General features: G+C 45.3%; 1 protein-coding gene across 1 annotated transcript in view; it reads left to right on the top strand.

The window, feature by feature from the left end:
- LOC124619649 overlaps positions 1 to 20,792 on the top strand; it is a 64,020-nt gene that overhangs the window by 30,571 nt on the left and 12,657 nt on the right. Inside the window, exon 2 of the mRNA XM_047146179.1 lies at positions 10,944 to 11,076. Within this exon, the coding sequence (XP_047002135.1) occupies positions 10,944 to 11,076 (133 nt within the window). The remainder of the gene's footprint in view (positions 1 to 10,943; positions 11,077 to 20,792) is intronic.

Raw genomic sequence — 20,792 nt, 5'->3', positions numbered from 1 at the left:
GGAAAACGCTTCTATCCGTGCAAAACTGTTCGTATTTAATAGAAAACTGTCACAGAAATGTAGGTTCTTCGCCTTAGAGAACAGATAACCATCAATTTCAATGAATCAAGAAATGCTCGGCTCTTTTCCCAAACTGGGAAAGAGTATACGATAAAGTGTGGCGCACTCTGGAAACATCTGAAGACTGCAAAGACAGAGTAAGTTACCACATCATAGAACAGAAAGCCGGCCTCTGTGGCCGAGCGGTTCTAGGCGCTTCAGCCCGGAACCACGCTGCTGCTACGGTCGCAAGTTCGAGTCCTGCCTCGGGCATGGATGTGTGTGATGTCCTTAGGTTAGTTAGGTTTCAGTAGTTCTAAGTCTAGGGGACTAATGACCTCAGACGTTAACTCCCATCATGCTTAGAGCCATTTGAACCATTTAAAACAGAAAAACAGAACTAAATTAAATGCAGACATAACCACAGCGCTATATTTACCCAAAAAGGAAAAAGAATGTCCGCAGCTAAAACAAAATCTCCGAATATTAGACACAAACACCCATGGTCATCATCTGTTAATACTTAGGTAGCATATCAGACGAACAACTGTTTCTGTGTACAAAAGGCCAGTACACGTCGCCAGTGTTCCTTAGCCTAGATCTTAAAACGAGAACATAGCTTCGTCTCTACAAAGTGACAAAAGTGCCTATCATGTTATATGGGTGTACAGTGTATGGAATCACATTAAAAACCCCAACTGAGCCAATTACAACATATCGAAAACATCGAACTGTGACGGATTTTGAGAGCCTATCCCTGGGAGACATAGCAGAAGTACGTCAAGTTGTAGGTATATTGCACTGGTTATACAAATCAGAACCGTCACCGCAAAATTTTATCATAAGTTTAGATTTTAATTAGAGATAATACTAGTACTGAATCATTAATGCCGCCAAGCACAAAAACGAAACAGTGGTTCAAATTGCCAGCAACAGTGGTAAACCAGGGTCATGAACAGGAAAACAAGAACCACATACCGAGAAACCAGAGGACTTAAGACAGGGATCCTTGCAAGACACTCTCCTTTCTCTCCACAGTTGGATCCATACCCATACGTACTACACAGTCCGGTCGCATTAATGTGACAATCTGTAAAATGCCTGAATAACAACCTCTTGCTACGCGGACGTGCTGGAAAAGAGTCAGTGAGGTTCTGGAAGGTTCCGACAGGAGTATGGAGACATACAGACACTAGTGCCATAGGCAGCTGCGCTAGGTTTCTCTTTCGAGGACCCATGGCGCAAACAGCCCGACCGTGGTGGTACCATGGATTCTCGACTCGGTTTAAATTCGGGGAGTTTGTTGACAAGGGGAGTACGGGAAACTCATTCTGGTCGCTTGTGCTTTTCGAATAACACACGCACACTGCGAGCAGTATGACAAACGCTGCGCTGGTAGGTGTCATCGTGCCGAGGGAAAAAGACACTATTTTTAGGAGTGGACATGGTCCCCAAATATAGATGCATACACTACTGGCCATTAAAAGTGCTACACCACGAAGATGACGTGCTACAGACGCGAAATTTAACCGACAGGAAGAAGATGCTGTGATATGCAAATCATTAGCTTTTGAGAGCATTCACACAAGGTTGGCGCCGGTGGCGACACCTACAACGTGCTGACAAGTTTCCAACCGACTTCTCATACACATACAGCAGTTGACCGGCGTTGCCTCGTGAAACGTTGTTGTGATGCCTCGTGTAAGGAGGAGAAATGCGAACCATCACGTTTCCGACTTTGATATAGGTCGGATTGTAACCTATCGCGATTGCGGTTTATCGTATCGCGACATTGCTGCTCGCGTTGGTCGAGATCCAATGACTGTTAGCAGAATATGGAATCGATGGGTTTAGGAGGGTAATACGGAACGCCGTGCTGGATCCCAACGGCCTCGTATCACTAACGGTCGAGATGACAGGCATCTTATCCGCATGGCTGCAACGGATCGTGCAGCCACGTCTCGATCCCTGAGTCAACAGATGGGCACGTTTACAAGACAAAAACCATCTGCACGAAGAGTTCGACGACGCTTGCAGCAGCATGGAGTATCAGCTCGGGGACCATGGCTGCGGTTACGCTTGACGCTGCATCACAGACAGGAGCGCCTGCGATAGTGTACTCAACGACGAACCTGGGTGCACGAATGGCAAAACGTCATTTTTTCTGATGAATCCAGGTTCTGTTTACAGCATCATGATGGTCGCATCCGTGTTTGGCGACACCGCGGTGAAAGCACATTTGAAGCGTCATCGCCATACTGGCGTATCACCCGGCGTGATGGTATGGGGTGCCATTGGTTACACGTCTCGGTCACCTCTTGTTCGCATTGACGGCACTTTGAACAGTGGACGTTACGTTTCAAGTGTGTTACGACCCGTGGTTCTACTCTTCATTCGATCCCTGCGAAACCCTACATTTCAGCAGGATAATGCACGACCGCATGTTGCAGGTCCTGTACGGGCCTTTCTGGATACAGAAAATGTTAGAATTTTGCCCTGGCCAACACATTCTTCAGGTCTCTCACCATTTGAAAACTTCTGGTCAATGGTGGCCGAGCAAATGGCTCGTCACAATACGCCAGTCCCTACTCTTGATGAACGGTGGTATCGTGTTGAAGCTGCATGGGCAGCTATACCTGTACACGCCATCCAAGCTCTGTTTGACTCAATGCCCAGGCGTATCAAGGCCGTTATTACGGCCAGAGGTGGTTGCTCTGGGTACTGATTTCTCAGGATCTATGCACCCATTTTGCGTGAAAATGTAATCACATGTCATTTCTAGTAAAATATATTTGTCCAATGAATACTCGTTTATTATCTGCATTTCTTTTTGGTGTAGGAATTTTAATGGCCATTAGTGTACTTCTGTTGATCCATTCTGTCTTCCAGAACGACGAAATCACCTAGGGAATGCCACGAAAACATCCCCCATACCACGACGCTCCCTCCTCGGGCCTAGACACTTACGACGATTGTTGCAGTGTCATATACGCCAAGGGACATATGTCGGGTGCGCACAAAATGTGATTCATTTGAAAAGGCCACCTGTCGCTACTCAGTGGACATGCATTTACGGTATTGGCGTGCAAATTCCAGTCTTTGTCGCCCATGAACAGCGGTCAGCGTAGGTGCACGAAAGCAGACGCCTGCTGTGGAGGCCTATATGCAGGAACGTTTACTGAATGGGAGTTGAAGAGTCAATACTGGTAGCCCCTTGGTTCATCGGGGCGGTCAGAGACTCAACAGTTATGCATCTTTAAACATGGTAAAGAGCAACAATCAGTCTTCATTTCCGTTCTAGCCGCGCGGGATTAGCGGAGCAGTTTTGGGCGCTGCAGTCATGGACTGTGCGGCTGGTCCCAGCGGCGGTTCGAGTCCACCGTCGGACATGGTTGTGTGTGTTTGTCCTTAGGATAATTTACGTTACGTAGTGTGTAAGCTTAGGGACTGATGACCTTAGCACTTAAGTCCCATAAGATTTCACACACATTTGAACATTTTTTTCCGTTCTAGCTTTATTAGAGCAGATATAGATTTCGGCTAGTAACTAGCCATTATCAATGCATTATTTCGGAGTTTTTATACATGCCCTAATACGTCTACACCTACTCAGGCTATTGTCAAATGGCTCTGAGCACTATGGGACTTAACTTCTGAGGTCATCAGTCCCCTAGAACTTAGAACTACTTAAACCTAACTAACCTAAGGACATCACACACATCCATGCCCGAGGCAGTATTCGAACCTGCATCCGTAGCGGTCACGCGGTTCCACACTGCAGCGCCTAGAACCGCACGGCCACCCCGGCCGGCCCAGGTTATTGTCACAGTTCATTAAAGACTCGAGCCTTCAATAATGTGTGGTAAGAGCATAAACAACAGGTGTAGCTGTATTAAGGCATGTATAACAACTCCGAAATGTTGCACTGATAAACTCTAGTTACTAGCTGTAATCTGTATCTCCTCTAATAAAGCTTAAAACGGAAACGACAACTAATTTTTTGAAAGTTATATCACAATCGTCGAGCTCATTCCATTTCCCTAATGAAAGGTAGTTTGATGAGTTTCGCATCTATTTCACTGTACACATCTCTTCAACCATCATTCACCCCTGTCATCTATGGCTGTGGCGCGCCATAGTGGCCTCAGCACCGCTTCTGGTTGGGGCCATTTTGCCACGTACAATGTTACATATCACGTACTATCGAAATGTTCGTAGATATACAGAAAGTAAATATGCTGCGTTGAACTAACTATTCTAGTGTTGTCAACAGGTATATAATTTCGTAAGGGCAGGAATATTGTGCTAGCAGATGAACGTTAGTTATCTTTCTATGACTGCCTCGTTGTCTAGAATGTCGGTTCCTGTTTATGCTTTCCAATTAATAGGCTCTAGGTTTTTTTTGTTTCAGTGGAAGTCGCTGGAATATTGTTGCTTTTTGACATCGTTAGTATTTACTGATAAAACGTAACACAAGGACTTGATAGTTACGTTGACCAATCTCGACAACTGACGTTATTATGGCGCGTTTGGTACCTAAATTTTCTGTACGTATTACGAACGTAGCTTCCAGATCCTTCTAGAACAGGATGTAGTTCAAATGAATTTTATTTTGAACGTTTTAATTGAAATTATTTTTCAGATATAAATTACATAATGTTTTCTGGGACTAATTATTAATATATAGATTTATGCTTTTAATAATTAATAATGAAAGTTCCAGATCTTAAAAATATAAAAAATTTCATCTTCCTGTCTTTGTATCTTTATCGATTGAATTATCAATGGTAAAATTAATGTATAAAAATTAAAAATTAAAACAGAGATATTGCTTGTATGAAAATTAAAGCATAATAGCATTAGTTTCACTGTAAAGTTGTTTTTGACTCACGTAAGTTAACAACTGTAGTTACTAATTTTCAAGGTACAAGATCGATGTCGCTAAATGGATCGATATGAAGAATAAAATTATGTTATTAGAAAAAAAAGGGTTTTGGTGATCAAATACACACATCAAAAAGTTTTGCATCACCCCGGTTCCCAGAACTCCTGAAGATAGAAGTTGACTGTGGATATTGTATCACAGACACAGTCCCCTTGACTGTTCAGAGATGTCAGTAAACCCGCCCAGTCCGCAGCTCGTGGTCGTGTGGTAGCGTTCTCGCTTCCCGCGCCCGGGTTCCCGGGTTCGATTCCCGGCGGGGTTAGGGATTTTCTCTGCCTCGTGATGACTGGGTGTTGTGTGCTGTCCTTAGGTTAGTTAGGTTTAAGTAATTCTAAGTTCTAGGGGACTGATGACCATAGATGTTAAGTCCCATAGTGATCAGAGCCATTTTGAACCAAACCCGCCCAGAGATGTAAACAACCATGTATGAGCTGTGCCTATTACACGGAGGGGGGCCGACAGCCGATCAGTTCCAGTCATTCCACCAGGAAGGAGGTACAAAGCTCGTGTTTTCTGTAGTTCAACAATGCCTAGCCAGTCAATACCGCGGATCGGTCGCGTCCGCACTGTTACTTTGTGCCAGGACGGGCGTCTCGGAGTGAACCAAAGTGATGTTGTTCGGACATGGAGGAGATACAGAGAGACAGGAACTGTCGATGATATGCCTCGCTCAGGCCGCCCAACGATACTACTGCAGTGGATGACCGCTACCTACGGATTATGGCTCGGACGAGCCCTGACAGCAACGCCACCATGTTTAATAATAGTTTTCCCGCAGCCACAGGAAGTCGTGTTACGACTCAAACTGTGCGGAATACGCTGCATTATGCGCAACTTCACTCTCGACATCCATGGTGAGGTCCATCTTTGCAACCACGACACCATGCAGCGCGGTACAAATGTGCTCAGATGTGTGTGAAATCTTATGGGACTTAACTGCTAAGGCCATCAGTCCCTAAGCTTACACACTACTTAACCTGAATTATCCTAAGGACAAACACACACACCCATGCCCGAGGGAGGACTCGAACCTCTGCCGGGACCAGCCGCACAGACCATGACTGCAGCGCCTCAGACAGCTCGGCTAATCTCGCGCGGCTGCGCTGTACAGATGGGCCGAACGACATGCCGAATGGACCGCTCAGGTTTAGCATCACGTTCTCTTCACCGATGAGTTTTGCTTATGCCTTCAACCAGACAATCATCGGAGACGTGTTTAGGGGCAATCCTGTCAGACTGAACGCCTTAGACACACTGACCAACGAGCGCAGCAAGGAGGTGGTTCTCTGCTGTTTTGGGGTGGCATTAAGTGGGGACGACGTACGCCGCTGATGGTCATGGAAGGCGCCGTAACGGCTGTGCGATACGTGAATGCCATCCTCCGACCTGTAGTGTAACCATATCGGCAGCATATTGGAGAGGCATTCGTCTTCATAGACTAAAATTCACACCCCCATCGTGCACATCTTGTGAATGACTTCCTTCAAGACAACGACATCGCTCGACTAGAGTGGCCAGCATGTTCTCTAGACATGAAACCTATCGAACATGCCTAGGATGGATTGAAAAGGGCTGTTCATGGACGACGTGACCCATCAACCACTGTGAGGGATCTACGCCGAATTGCCGTTGAGGAGTGGGACAATCTGGACTAAGAATGCCTTGATGAAGTTGTGGATAGTATGTCACGACGAATACAGGCATGCATCAACGCAAGACGAAGTGCTACTGGGTTTTAGAAGTACCATTGCGTACAGAAATCTGGACCACCACTTTTGAAGGTCTCGATGTATGGTGGTACAACATGCAGTGTGTGGTTTCAATGAGCAACAAAAAGGGTGGAAATGATGTTTATGTTGATCCCTATTCCAATTTTCTGTACAGGTTCCGGAACTATCGGAACCGAGGTGATGCAAAACTTTATTTGATGTGTATATATGAAATCTTCATATGTGGAATGTATAATTTAAATATAAAAATTAACTCAAGTCAGGCCGAAATGTATACGGAATCTAACATTCAACTGAAGCACGAAAGTTCTGAGAAGGCAAGTTTCATTACACATACAAAGTATATTTGAACCACGGCGGCCTGAAAACAGTTTACAAACTTAGCCGTTTCGAAAATGTTACGACATTGACCTGAAAGTTAATGATAATGTCGTTTTGGACGCCAGATAAATCGCTCCATTTCCGCATGACGACAAAGGCTAAATTATTCCCCCCCCCCCTTTCCATGGCTTACGTCGAATGTATGCGGTGGTCTCATTAGCATGACTGGACCGTGTATAAAAATATATGTGTGTGTGTGTATGTATGTATGTTACACAACTCCTCCTAAACTACTGGATCGGTTTCAGAAAACTTGGTACAGGTACCACTTAATGTATGGAAAGAACCACTGTGGCGCTAAGAAGTACCTAACTCTCAAAAGGGTAGTTGAGAAAGGAGCGCACCTCACGAGGCGAAAACAGAGTATATCCCGACAGTATTTTCGAATGAGAGCACTTTGTGACTTCTAACCAAATTTACACATAATTTAAAACTTTTAAGAGACGTTTTCTCGCTGACACCGTCACAAAATCGTTTTTTATGCATAAAACGTACGCATTAGGCATGACCATTTATTAGTTCTTTATTATAAATTCGATTTGCAACACATTTTGCTGACAGTATTCACATATGCCACTAAATGAAATTGCGAACTGTATCATTGTACGACACATAGTTCAGGAGATATGACGCCATTAACATTGAGCTGTGTGAAAATGGTGAAATACGTCTACAAATACCGGGTGATCAAAAAGTCAGTATAAATTTGAAAACTTAATAAACCACGGAATAATGTAGATAGAGAGGTATAAATTGACACACATGCTTGGAATGACATGTGGTTTTATTATAACAAAAAGAAAAGTTCACAGAATGTCCGACAGATGGCGCTGGACAGCAAGACGTCAGTGACTGTGCATGACAATCGTGTATAGAAGGAGCTGTAATGAGAGAGAGAATCAGACGCGCCAGCAGTCGCAGCATGTTGACGTTACCTGAAAAGGCGCTTTTAGTGAAGCTGTATTGTCAGAGTGGGGAATGTGCTAGTTCAGCGCTACGACCCTATCGCCATAGGAAGGGTATTCGAACGGGTAAAGGTCCGTTGATAAATGCAGCTGTGACGAGAATGATTTCGAAGTTCGAAGCCACGGGTTGTTTAGACGATAGACCCCGTAGTGGCCGACCGAGCACAAGGCGTAATGCTGCTGAGACAGTTTAGGAAGAAATGGAGACTGTAGCGGGTTTGTCCATGCACGGGGAAGCCAGCGCTCGTGCAATCACACGGCGCATCGGCCTCCCATACACTACTGTTTGGTTGGTGCTGAGGCGTACCCGCCGATGCTATCCGCACAAAATCCATCGGCATCATGAACTGTTACCTAGCGATTTAGTGAAGCGGAGGCCATTTGCAGTGTGGGCGTTTCAAAAGATGGCAGAAGATGACGATTTGTGGAGTAACGTGTTGTGTACCGACAAAGCTCATTTCACGCTCCGAGGGTCTGTCAACGCCCACAACTGCAGAATTTGGGCTACCGAAAATCCTAGAACTGTCATGGAAACTCCATTGCACGACGAAAAATTCACGGTATGGGTTGGATTTACCACATCTACCGTTATCGGGTCTTTTTTCTTCGAGGAAATGCGTGATTCTGGTTTTTTAACTGCTACCGTGACGGGTGAGAGGTACGCCGGTATGTTACAGAATCGCATCATCACCAGCCTGGCTGATAAACACCTGCTGGAACGTACGATGTTTATGCAGGATGGCGCTCCATCCCATATTGCTAGACGTGTCGTTTGGTGATGATCGTGTGCTCAGTAGCCACTTTCGTCTTGCTTGGCCTCCCAGGTCCCCAGACCTCAGTCCGTGCGATTATTGGCTTTGGGGTTACCTGAAGTCGCAAGTGTATCGTGATCGACCGACATCTCTATTGATGCTGAAAGACAACATCCGACGCCGATGCCTCACCATAACTCCGGACATGCTTTACAGTGCTGTTCACAACATTATTCCAAGACTACAGCTATTGTCGAGGAATGATGGTGGACATATTGAGCATTTCCTGTAAAGAACATCATCTTTGCTTTGTCTTACTTTGGTATGCTAATTATTGCTATTCTGATCAGATGAAGCGCCATTTGTCGGACATTGTTTTAACTTTTGTATTTTTTTGGTTCTAGTAAAACCCCATGTCATTCCAAGCATGTGTATCAATTTGTACTTCTCTATCTACATTATTCCGTGATTTATTCAGTTTCCAAATTTATACTGACTTTTTGATCACCCGGTATGTGTGAAATACGTTAAATATATGTGATATTTGAGTATGCGGGGATAAAAAGCTCCACCTAGACCCTTAGATCGATTTCAACCAAACTTAATACCCATGGTACTATCTGGCAATAAATACTGTCGGTGTAAGAACCAGGAAACTTCCATTCAGGTGGGGGTGACAATGGGGAGAGAGGAGAGGGCAGATAGAGGAGGGAGCAGCACGTGGACGAGAGTTGTGGGTGGAGCAGGTGGTGAGAGAGAGGGGGGTGGGGTGGGGTGGGAAAGAGGAGAAGATGGAGTAATTGAAGCGTAGAATAAATACTTATCCGAACAACGCAGGGAACTCAGCAAGTTTTTTAAGAAATAAAAACCTAGCCTAACATCAACATCATCAAAACGTGCAAACCGTTTGAACAGCAATAACTGAGAGCGAGAGAGACAAGGGGAGAGAGAGAGAGTTGTTTAACATGCAGAAATTTCAACTACATACAAAAAAAAGTCAGGCCACTAACGTTGGCCTCCAAACTTTTTAGGCCTTTAATTTGAAATTCAATTTTACAAGAATTGTACTCCAGCAAAGCAAAGTACAATATTTCAATTAGGAATGCTGATAACAAATAAATTTATGTTCATGAAGATAATAATCAAAGTTCTTAAATGCAACGGCACTTTCTCTACAATTAACTCATTGATTAGAAATTACAGAATACAGATAACGAAGGAAACGCCAGTAAGGGCCAACATCTTAGCGATGATGTGTTGAACCTGGGCCTCACGTTTGGTGACAGTGGGCTACATAAGGTGCCAGAGAATCACGTAGTACAATTCTGTCGTATCTCGGCCATTGCATACGTTCCTTGCCATATTGGACCAATGTGTGGCGTAGGTTTTAGCAGCTGCCAGTCTGCCCACATGTGGGCAATAAAAGGCGCCAGCCAGAAGACAGAAGGAGATTATATGCTTTCCAAAACATAGAAGACGTGTTGCGAATACAAACAGCAAGAAATCCAAACGTTAGAATGTTGCTTCTGTCCTCTTTATTTGAACAGAAACAGTAGCTACAAGTACGGTACTGGTTGAGAGTTCGTCGCACAACACAAACTTGTGGATGGCTGTTATGTCAGTAATCAACACTACGAAATACAGCAATTCCGCGAATAAAATCCAAGTCCGTCGTACTGCTAAGAGAAATCTAGCCAGTCGAACACCAAACATAGTCCAAACCCGCAGCGTAGGTTGTCAGCAAGAGGGAAGCCGGTGCACATGTCATATGAATAAGATGCTGGTTTTCTGTCGCTGTGTGGCCAATTTTATCCCGCTCCGTAGACCACGGTCATGACGTGACATGGCGAAGGAGACGCGTCTCCGGGTCACTGTCATGTGTTCGCTGGCTGCTGCACCACACATTTATGTGCCCATAATTATTTTGTGTCATCTGAAGATGAAGCTTTAAGCTTCGCTACTGAAGCGGATTTTTATTCTATAGACAGAATGATTGTCATTGTACGCTACCTGTAACGTAGGGCGTACACTTCGCTCTGATGCACCAACGATATGAATATCTCGTAGTTACCAGACAGCTGTTAAGCAGTATAGTTAACAACTTGTAAGTAGCTTGTTTCGTACTTTGTAGACCATCCGGGGAAGTGCTACGACCCAGAGAATCAGCTAGTGCTCGCCCCTGGTGAAAGCGCTCCCGCCAAAGGAGACTGCGTGCGCATCTCGTGTGGGACTACCGACACTGGCTTCCAGCTGTTCTTCAGCTCGTGAGTACTAATGTGCATGTTGTAGTGGTTAATTACTCACTCAATTTCATGTTATGTAGATTTTTTAGATTTCTAAATGCATTGCACGATTATGACATGAAAACTCTCTTTAAAATTCTGAGGCGTTTCAGGGACAAATACAGGGAGCGAAACGTCATCCACGACTTGTACAGAAACCATACTGCATTTGTAAGAGTCGTAGGATATAAAAGGGAGATAGTAATTGAGAGGAAGTTAATCATTGTTACAGCCTATCTCCCATGCAATTCAGTCTGTACATAGAGGTCGAGTCGTTGTAGCCTGTCTCCCTTGCAATTCAGTCTGTGCATATAGTTCTTGTACCCAAGTGTATAAAAGAATGCGAAAGAAATTTGAGGCTCTGTTAGATGAGGTCAGTTTGAGTTTAGGAGAGGTAAAGGCACTAGAATGGCAGTTCTGACGTTGAGTTTGATTCTGGAAGCAAGACTGAAAAAAAAATCGAGATACATTCTTCGGATTTGTCGGCCTGGAAAAAGAGCGTTTCAGCAGTGTAAAATGGTGCAAACTTTTCGAAATTATGAGAGAAATTGGAGTAAGCAATAGGGAAAGACGGGCAATATAAAATATATAGAAGAACCAAGAGTGAACAATAAGACTGGGAGACATGAGTGAAGCGCTCAGCTTTAAAAAAAAATTGTAATACAGAGATATAATGTTTCGCCCCTACTGTTCAATCTATACATATGAGCAATGAGTGAGAAAAGGAAAATGTGTGCGATTAAAGTTCAGTGTGAAAGAATATCAATCATAAGATTCGCTGATGACACTGATAATGTCGGCGAAGGTATAGAAGATTTACAGGAGCTGTCGAATGAAATGAACAGTCTAAATGAGTACAGAATATTGACTGAGAGTAAATCAAAGAAAGACGAAAGTAACAGACAGACGAAAATAATTAGGAATAGCAGAAACGAGAACACAGACAAATTTTAAATCAGAATTTGAGATCATGAAATAGACGAAGTTGAGGAATTCTGCTTCCTTGGAAGCAAAAAACCCGCGCCCGGCGAAGGAACGAGGACACAAAAAAGCAGACTAATTCAGTCGTAGAGGGCACTCTTGGCCAAAAAAAGTTCACTAGTTTTCAAACTTAGGTCTTCATTTGAAGACGAACTTTCCGAGGATGTACTTTAGAGAAAAAAAAGGTTCAAACTGCTCTAAGCACTATCTGAGGTCATCAGTCCCCTAGACTTAGAACTACTTAAACCTAACTAACCTAAGGACATCACACACATCCGTACCCGGGGCAGGATTCGAACCTGCGACCGTAGTGGTCATGTGGTTCCAGACAGGAGCGCCTAGAACTGCTCGGCCACATCAACCGGCTTGTATTTTAGAGCAAAACGTTATATAGCAGTGAACCATGGACTGTAGAAAACCGGAACAGGAGAGAATGGGAGAGTTTGGTACGTGATGCACGTAAGAATGTTGGAGTGATAAGGTAAGAAGTGAGGAGGTTTTCCGCAGAATCGGGGAAGAAACAAGCATATGGAAAATACTGACACGAAGGAGGAATAGGATGATAGCATTTGTTAGGACATTAGTGAATAACTTCTATGGTACTGGAGGGAGCTGCAGAAGAAAGAGGTCGGAGCACATCCAGCAAATAAATTGAAGGCGGAGGTTGCAAGTGCTACTCTGAGATGAAGAAAATGGCTCAGGAGAGAAATTCGTAGCCTGCAGCATCAACCTGTCAGAGGACTGATGACTCAAAAAAGAGAAAGGAAACAACGCAATAAGTAATAAAGGAAATAAAAATGGAAAGAAAATTGGAGTTCAACATGAATAAATAAAAAAATTTAAGTTTTACAGTTGACACTGTAAGTCCGTCGGAGACAGAAAAAGATTTATAATATCAATGAACATCACTTAGTAATTTGCAAAGATGTTATGTGATAAGCATCAACAGAAATAGAACAAAAATAGCGAACTGCAGTTGAAGTACGCCAGTTGATGTCGGGAGAATTTGAATCCTGGTCATTTAAACTACAACACCATGAAGGCGACAAACATCAAACCTGAATATACAGATGATTTGCATTTCATTGATAAGATTGTAGGTGTTACTACTGGATATACAATACAGTCACTTCTGGTAAGTATAGCCAATAACTTGGATGGTAGCTACTACGTTTCTGAAATATTAAGCCCAGTAGCTATGTCTTACCTTTGAGACCTCTGTGACATCGTGCTTCAATGAAATAATACCAGACCGCATGTTGTCCATATTGTCGTAGGCTAGGATAGTGTATGTACTTTTATATGGATATCAATGCTTACATTTGGCCTCCCGAAGGTAATTCCTAATCACATTTCTTTTAATTTACCTTTTCTGTCCACTGAAGTTATTTCCCACAAATACATCAAATGTTAGGTATATGAAGTAGGAGCAGTGAGTGACAGATCCTTTCTGCCTTACAGATCAACATATTGTATAACTTATCTTGTTTCTTAACAAAGCTCGAACCTTTCAAACAATTTGTTGAATGCAGAGGAGCGTTCCCATATATATTATGTAGTGGATTATATTAGATATTTTGTCATATTTTTTATTAGAAATAGGAAGTGAATGTTCAGGGGTTGAATTTCAAGTGTAATTACAGATGGAGTAGAACTGCTTGCTAAACTCTAGCAAAACATAGTGTCACTGAATTACATGGTAACTCCTGTTGTCACAAAACTGTTTATCCAGTTCCGCCCACATGCAGATGACCGAGTGGGTTCTAGCAACGCCTAATTTCAATACGAAGTTTCAAGTACTTCTTCTAACTTAGTGTTTCAGTAGTTGAACATAAAGTAATATTCGATGGCCAAGTAAAAAAAAATTAACCTGGAACAACGTACGATTTTGGGTCTCTTAACCCTTTGTTTCCTGACATAAGAAAAAAATTACTTTTTATCATTTTCTTTGCAGAATTTATGCTATTGTGGCCTCAAATGACGGTAGGATTTTTTGTAAAATTTTATCTTATTTTTCACAACTTTTTTCTCTCCTGGTACTCAGAAGTACCGTCAGACTCCCTGGACAGAATCACAATATGCGCAGAAAAATGATCCAATTTTTATAACTAGTACTTTATTCCACATAAACATTAAATATTTTTACATTAGAAAATTAATTAACAGAAATATGATATGATATTTCCGAATTTTTTTTTAAATTTCTCATAAATTTATTCTAGAGCAACTTCACAATACATAGTAACTTAGCTATACATATCACATATTTCGTGTTAGTGATACCTCATGAAATTGTAGGAAACAGTTCTTTTTCTCATTGGAGCACAAATACACTTTACATGTACTACATTGTGAATGTGGTCTCTACTGAATTTTAATTTTCGCACACATTTCGCATCGTCCTCTTTTACAACTGAACACTGCAAAACGGTTTTCTCGATTGCCAAGATGTACATTCTTCGGAACAGAAAAGTTATCCTTCCTTCTCTTTGGGGGAGTTATTTCATCTTTACCAGAGTTTCTCTTTTTGAGATTTGGCACTTGCTGTTCATTCATTAGCCCTAGTGCCACAGCACTCCTGAATTCCAGCAGTGGCAGTGCCCCATGTAGATCACTGAAAATGACGTAAGCATTGACAAAAGCAATTTCTATTGCTCCCCAGAAGAGACGGTGCCACCATTTCTTTGATCGCCTGTCAAGACCATAAGTTGAACGTAATCTGTCTGTATGATCCACACCACCCATGTGTTTATTGTAATCACATACAATAACCGGTCGTGGTATAGTCATACTAGTTCCATCTTTCTATTTTCTTGTCACTACGCTCTGTTCAGTGCCATGGAAGTTTGACGCAAAATACACTACTTTATTTTCCCTCCATTGAAATACTGTTAGGTCTAAAGATGACTCTCTGTGATTTGATTCCCCATGGTTTAGACATTTTTCTTTAGGTAAATTCCCTGGAAAACCTTTCCTGTTTGTTCTAATTGTTTCTGTGTGAGAAAAAGTGAACAGAACAACTAGTGAGAGGTAACGCATTGTTGCCACAATAAAGTGTTCGCACAACCTGACGGTACTAATAAGTCCGACTTATATTTTCCACCTTATCTCATTCACTTGTAACGTAATGCTTCAAAGTATTATAAAAAAGCAAAGAAGGTAAGAACGTACAATGGAAAACTCAACGGAAGTTTCAATAAATTGCACACAAACTCAGGTAACACCATTGAAACAAGCACATACAATCTTCTGTTTTCACAGCAGCGCGCAAAAAACAATTTCAAGCTCTGACCGCCAGAGAGGTCTATGTATTGCACAATAACATCTATGAAACAGTAGAGCAGAGATACTGTTACGTACCGACAGGCTCTCAGATCACGAAACTGCACCACGAGAAAATAATGAGAGTCAAAACTTACTGGTACTTTTAAGTACCGTCAGGCAACAAAGGGTTAAAATACTGGTGCACCACAGTTGGAAACATGTCACGTCATTGGAATAAACCCACAATCTGCTGCAGAAAATTTATAGAAATGAGGTCATCAGTGTGAGTAAGCGCACAAGGTTTATTACCCATTTAAAATGCAAAACAAGAGTTTTGACATCACAGTTGCAAGGGGCTGAGTATTATGAAAAATGTGTGAAGGTCCCCTATGGTTACTGCGGAGTAGTTGCTCTTCAAAATAGCCTCCCATACGAGCAGACCAGTTGTCTCTTTACCTGTGGTTACTCCTATTTTAGGCACTTGGTCTACGTCCGGATCTGTTTAAAAAGAATAGCTCGACCTAGTCATAGAGTCGAGTTGCGCACGTCTGCTTTCATGCCCCGCAGAAAATTCGCCGCAAATAATAAACTGTAGCTGTGATTCTGCAGTCAAACAATCTATGCATTGGATAGAATTGAAAGTTTATGAAATATACAGAAATGCAAAATAAAATTTAAATGAATAACTTAATAACAAAGGTTCTGTTCTAAAGTCTGTAATTGATTATGTTGAACAATGTTTATTCTAGAAAGGACATCTCAAATAAAAGGGAAGTGGTCCTACGATATATAGTTGAAATGCAGAGAGGAAATACACTTATCAAACGCAGTAAAGCCGCGTTGATGGCAATACGAGGATGGTAGCGAAATGCCCAAAGCAAATAGTCATGAAAGATTCACTAAAACGAAGTCCATTTCGTTATCACAACACACGAAACATTCATCAGCTCAAAACAGTTCAAAGTTCAGCGTGATGATTCACAAACTGACACACGCAAAGCAACGAATAGTTACTCATACTCTGTCTATGGTCAGTTTCGTGATACGAGCAGAAGTTAGAGCCCTAGTCGGGAGCACATTCAGACCACCCGAAATATAAGGTCTCTTCACAAGTATGATAGTGGACGCTCACCACCCAGAATCAAACACTTCCTTGATCTAATTACGCACGTTACCGCAGGCAGGTCTGTCTTCTTCAAAACATAAAGTGTCCGGAATCTCTCCCTTGACTTCTTCATTCGAGAAGTCCCGGTCTTCTATCGACTCCCATAGTATTCCGCTACTATGTGATTTGCCACTGGCTGAAGGCCATCCCCACCAGAAATACATCGTTCTTAATTTGGCCTAGACGCGTGGTCTAGGTGTCAGTCCGGCTTTCGCCGCCGTGCAGTGCGGACGTGTTGTTATTTCCGCCTGCGGAGCGCGCGCGCTCGCTGTTGTTTACATTTCAGCGGCCGTCACTTACGTGTCGCTTACGTGCATTAGAATCACGGCCAACCGTTTTCGAAAATCAACTTTACGTTTCAACTTCTGCAACGACTACGCACGACCAAAGGCCTTGGAAGTGGAACGCTTCCTACGCGACGTTGCTACGATCCCAGCTTCCGACATCTTGGGCATCCATTTGTCCATATTAAGCAGTACTGTGTACGTCAAAGTCGGAAATGACGCGGTATGTGAAAGAATACTTCCTGACACCAACCATGCATTACGCTTTTGCCACGCCGACGGCAATGTCGGAGCGGTCACTGTCGACCATGCCGGCTTAGGAATGCGTACCGTACGAGTTTTCGAACTCCCGTTCGAGCTTCCGGCGGAAGACGTTATCGCGGCTTTCCGCCCCTATGGCACTGTACATGGCCATACTGCCGAACGCTGGGCGCAATTCCAAACGTACCCCGTTCTTAACGGTGTATGGCAGATCACCATCGACCTCCATCGCCACGTGCCATCATACCTGCAAATTAGCGGGTGCCGCGCGGTTGTCATATACGACGGCCAACCCAAGACCTGTTCCGGGTGCGGCAAAGAAGGCCACCTCAGATCTGAGTGTCTTCAGCGAAGAATAACCCAATTGCCAGCCGCTACCGTGGCACCTCCGGCTCCGACTACGGTTTTACCGCTCCCCTACGCATCGGCGCTCTCTTCTCCTCCCACCGGCCGCCGCCCATCGGACCACGTACCGCTGACCCTTCCAGCTGCTACGGATACCGCCGGGGCCGACCCGTCGCGCATAAAGCCTGACGCTACTCCGGCGCCACTACCAACAGCGACGACTTCCGACACCCACCCGCACGACCATATGGACGCCCCTTCATTTGACGTTCCCGCGACGGCCTTCCTCTCAGAGCGACGCGACTTCCTTCCGTCTTCCGACACGGAGGGACGAACCCGCAAACAACGTTCACCTAAGAGGCGCAAGAGGAGGCGCCGTACGGTCTCGGGACGGGACGGATCACCTCCCCCTGATGCTCCAGAGGCCGTCCGACCCGAAGAGGCCTCGGAGAACCTACACGACGATACGAATGACGACAACATGACGCCGACTGTGGATGTGTCGATGCCTACTCTACTGGCTCGCTCAGGTGCTCCTGAACCAATGGACTCCACCGATGCGACTGCCGCCGAGACGCCCTCCGCCCCTACGACCGAAGTGGAACGTACGACCATCACAACGACAACGCCTTCAATGGTGTGGAGTGAGGACGTCGATGAGGAGCCGGACCACACGCTGGGGACAGAGTTACCCCAGACGGAAGCATCGTTACGCCGCTGATAACGCCGTCAGGCCGCGTACGGCACGACTCGCCGTTGCCTCGCCCCTCTTCATCCTCCGCCGGTGGAGTACCCATCCACGGCGGGGTACGGCTCCAAACCTACCGAATAGCGACGATCAGCACTAACACCATTAGCTCACCCGTGAAACTTCAACTGCTGCGAGAGATAATATGGGCGTCAGACGTCGATATCGCACTGCTACAGGAAGTACACTTGGCCACACTTCCAGACGTCGCGGGATATAACACTTATCCTTCTCCTGGTGACCACCTGGGACGCGGCGTAGCTATGTACGCCAGAGAAGGCATTCCAGTGACCGATCTCACGTACCTTCCATCTGCCAGAGGCATGGCCGTCACCGTCATGGGGACGCGTGTCGTCAACATTTACGCTCCGTCAGGCTCCACCCGCAGACGCGACAGGGCACTCTTCTATTCAGAGGAAATCGCTCCTTTGTTTCTTGGACGCTGCGACCATTACTTGCTTGGGGGTGATTTTAATTGTGTCTTGCACCCCAAAGATCAAGTGCCCCACTACAACACCTGTCAAGAACTGCGTCTTGTCGTCCGAGATCTGTTGCTCCGCGACACTTGGGAAGTTCAGCACGGCGACGCGCCTGGACAAACTTACCAGACGAGTCACTCCGCGAGCCGCCTTGATAGAATTTACGTCTCTCGGGAACTCACACCTGCAGTCCCAGGTGCAGAACTTTGGCCCCTGGCCTTTTCGGACCACTGTGCCTACATCTGCAATATTCTCTTCCCCAAGCAAGTGATCTGGCGTAGTCGTGCACCGTGGAAGCTAAACTCCTCCCATCTTCATGATCCCGAATGTCTTCAACGTGTTACCGAGACATGGGCCACCTGTGAACGTCGCTTACCTAAATACCGCACGACCTTGACCTGGTGGCTGGAATGTGCCAAACCTGCCATTCGACGTACTTTGATTCAGTATGGAAAGGAAGTTGCTATGTGGCGCCGGCACACTACCGACTATTTCTACGCCGTTCTCCGCGACCTGGACGCCCAACCGCCCACCCCCGACACCCAGATGGAACGCAGCAGGATTAAGGCGCAAATTGTAACTTTGACACGCCGTAGACTGCAGGGGGCTATGGTGCGAACCCGATGTCAAGATTCGGCGGAACAAGAACATCCGACCATGCATCATATTGCCCCCGATAGGAAACATCGACGACAACAACTCATCACCGAGATCACCACCTGTCGCGGCCAGCACGTCACTTGCCAGGCCGAAATCGTCAGTGCCTTTGTCGACCACTACCGCACAATGTACCAGGAGGAGACTACCAACAACCACGCAGAGGAGTCTGTGTTACCACACGTAACTCGCAGCCTCACCAGCTACGAAGCGGACGAGCTGATGGAGCCCATTACGCGTGACGAAATCCACGATGCAATCAAAAAAAAACCGAGGTGGCGCAGTGGTTAGACACTGGACTCGCATTCGGGAGGACGACGGTTCAATCCCACGTCCGGCCATCCTGATTTAGGTTTTCCGTGATTTCCCTAAATCGCTCCAGGCAAATGCCGGGATGGTTCCTCTCAAAGGGCACGGCCGACTTCCTTCCCCGTCCTTCCCTAAACCGATGAGACCGATGACCTCGCTGTCTGGTCTCCTTCCCCAAAACAACCAACCAACCAACCAATCAAAAAAGGTGCTCTGAATAAGTCACCTGGTGTCGACGGATTGCCGATAGAATTTTATCGCGCTTTCTTCACACTAATGGCGTCACGGTGGACAACGACGTTTCATGAACTGCTGACGCCGTACCGCCGTCCTTCGTCACGGGAATTATTATACCCATCCACAAACCGACACCAGGTGTGACGACTGCACATTACCGTCCCATGACTCTGCTTAACGCAGACTGTAAAATTTTTACACGCCTACTGGCAACGCGATGCCGCAAGGTCCTGCCTAGCGTTCTATCCCCGGAACAGACAACTCCGGGCGGCTCAGTTAATATACACACGGCCACAGGAGAATGTCGCGATTTAATTGCACTGACAGCGGCGTGCAGACTCCGCGCCACAGTGGTTGCCATTGATTTTGACAGCGCATTCGACAAAGTGCGGCATCTTTTTCTGTTCTCAGTGATGAACCGCATAGGTTTCCCACCAGCCTTTATCGACGTGATCCGGCGCCTGTACGGCACCGCCGAATCTCTGATTCAGGTTAACGGCCGTGTGGCGGGACCAGTGGCGATCCGGCGTTCCGTACGGCAAGGCTGCCCACTTTCGACCCTACTCTATGCCATGAGTCTGGAGCCACTCATCGGGAGTCTGACGCGCCACCTTTCTGGTCTCACTTTGCGACAGCACAGTTTTCGAAGTCGTGCGTATGCGGACGACCTCCTCCTCTTGATCCGCTCACGGAGTGAAACGCACACGGTACTTGATTTGATATCAACGTACGGCACTGCAGCGGGCAGTAACATGAATGTGGCTAAATCCGCGGCGATGCCCATTGGACGCGGCCTCTCACACGACGACTTAGCACCTCTCCCGTGTGTACAAAAACTACGATACCTTGGTATCATTTTCACCTCCACCGTGCGCCGCTCCGCTGCCATCAATTTTCGGCGTGCACTCCAAACCATCCGCACGACGGTGCGACAAAATCTTCTCCGACGACTCGATTCTTTACAACGT

Source organism: Schistocerca americana, chromosome 6 (genome assembly GCF_021461395.2).
Source record: "Schistocerca americana isolate TAMUIC-IGC-003095 chromosome 6, iqSchAmer2.1, whole genome shotgun sequence".
NCBI classification, from domain to species: Eukaryota; Metazoa; Arthropoda; class Insecta; order Orthoptera; family Acrididae; genus Schistocerca; species Schistocerca americana.
The sequence above is the reverse complement of the archived record's forward strand: the minus strand, read 5'-3'. Positions and strand labels throughout refer to the sequence as shown.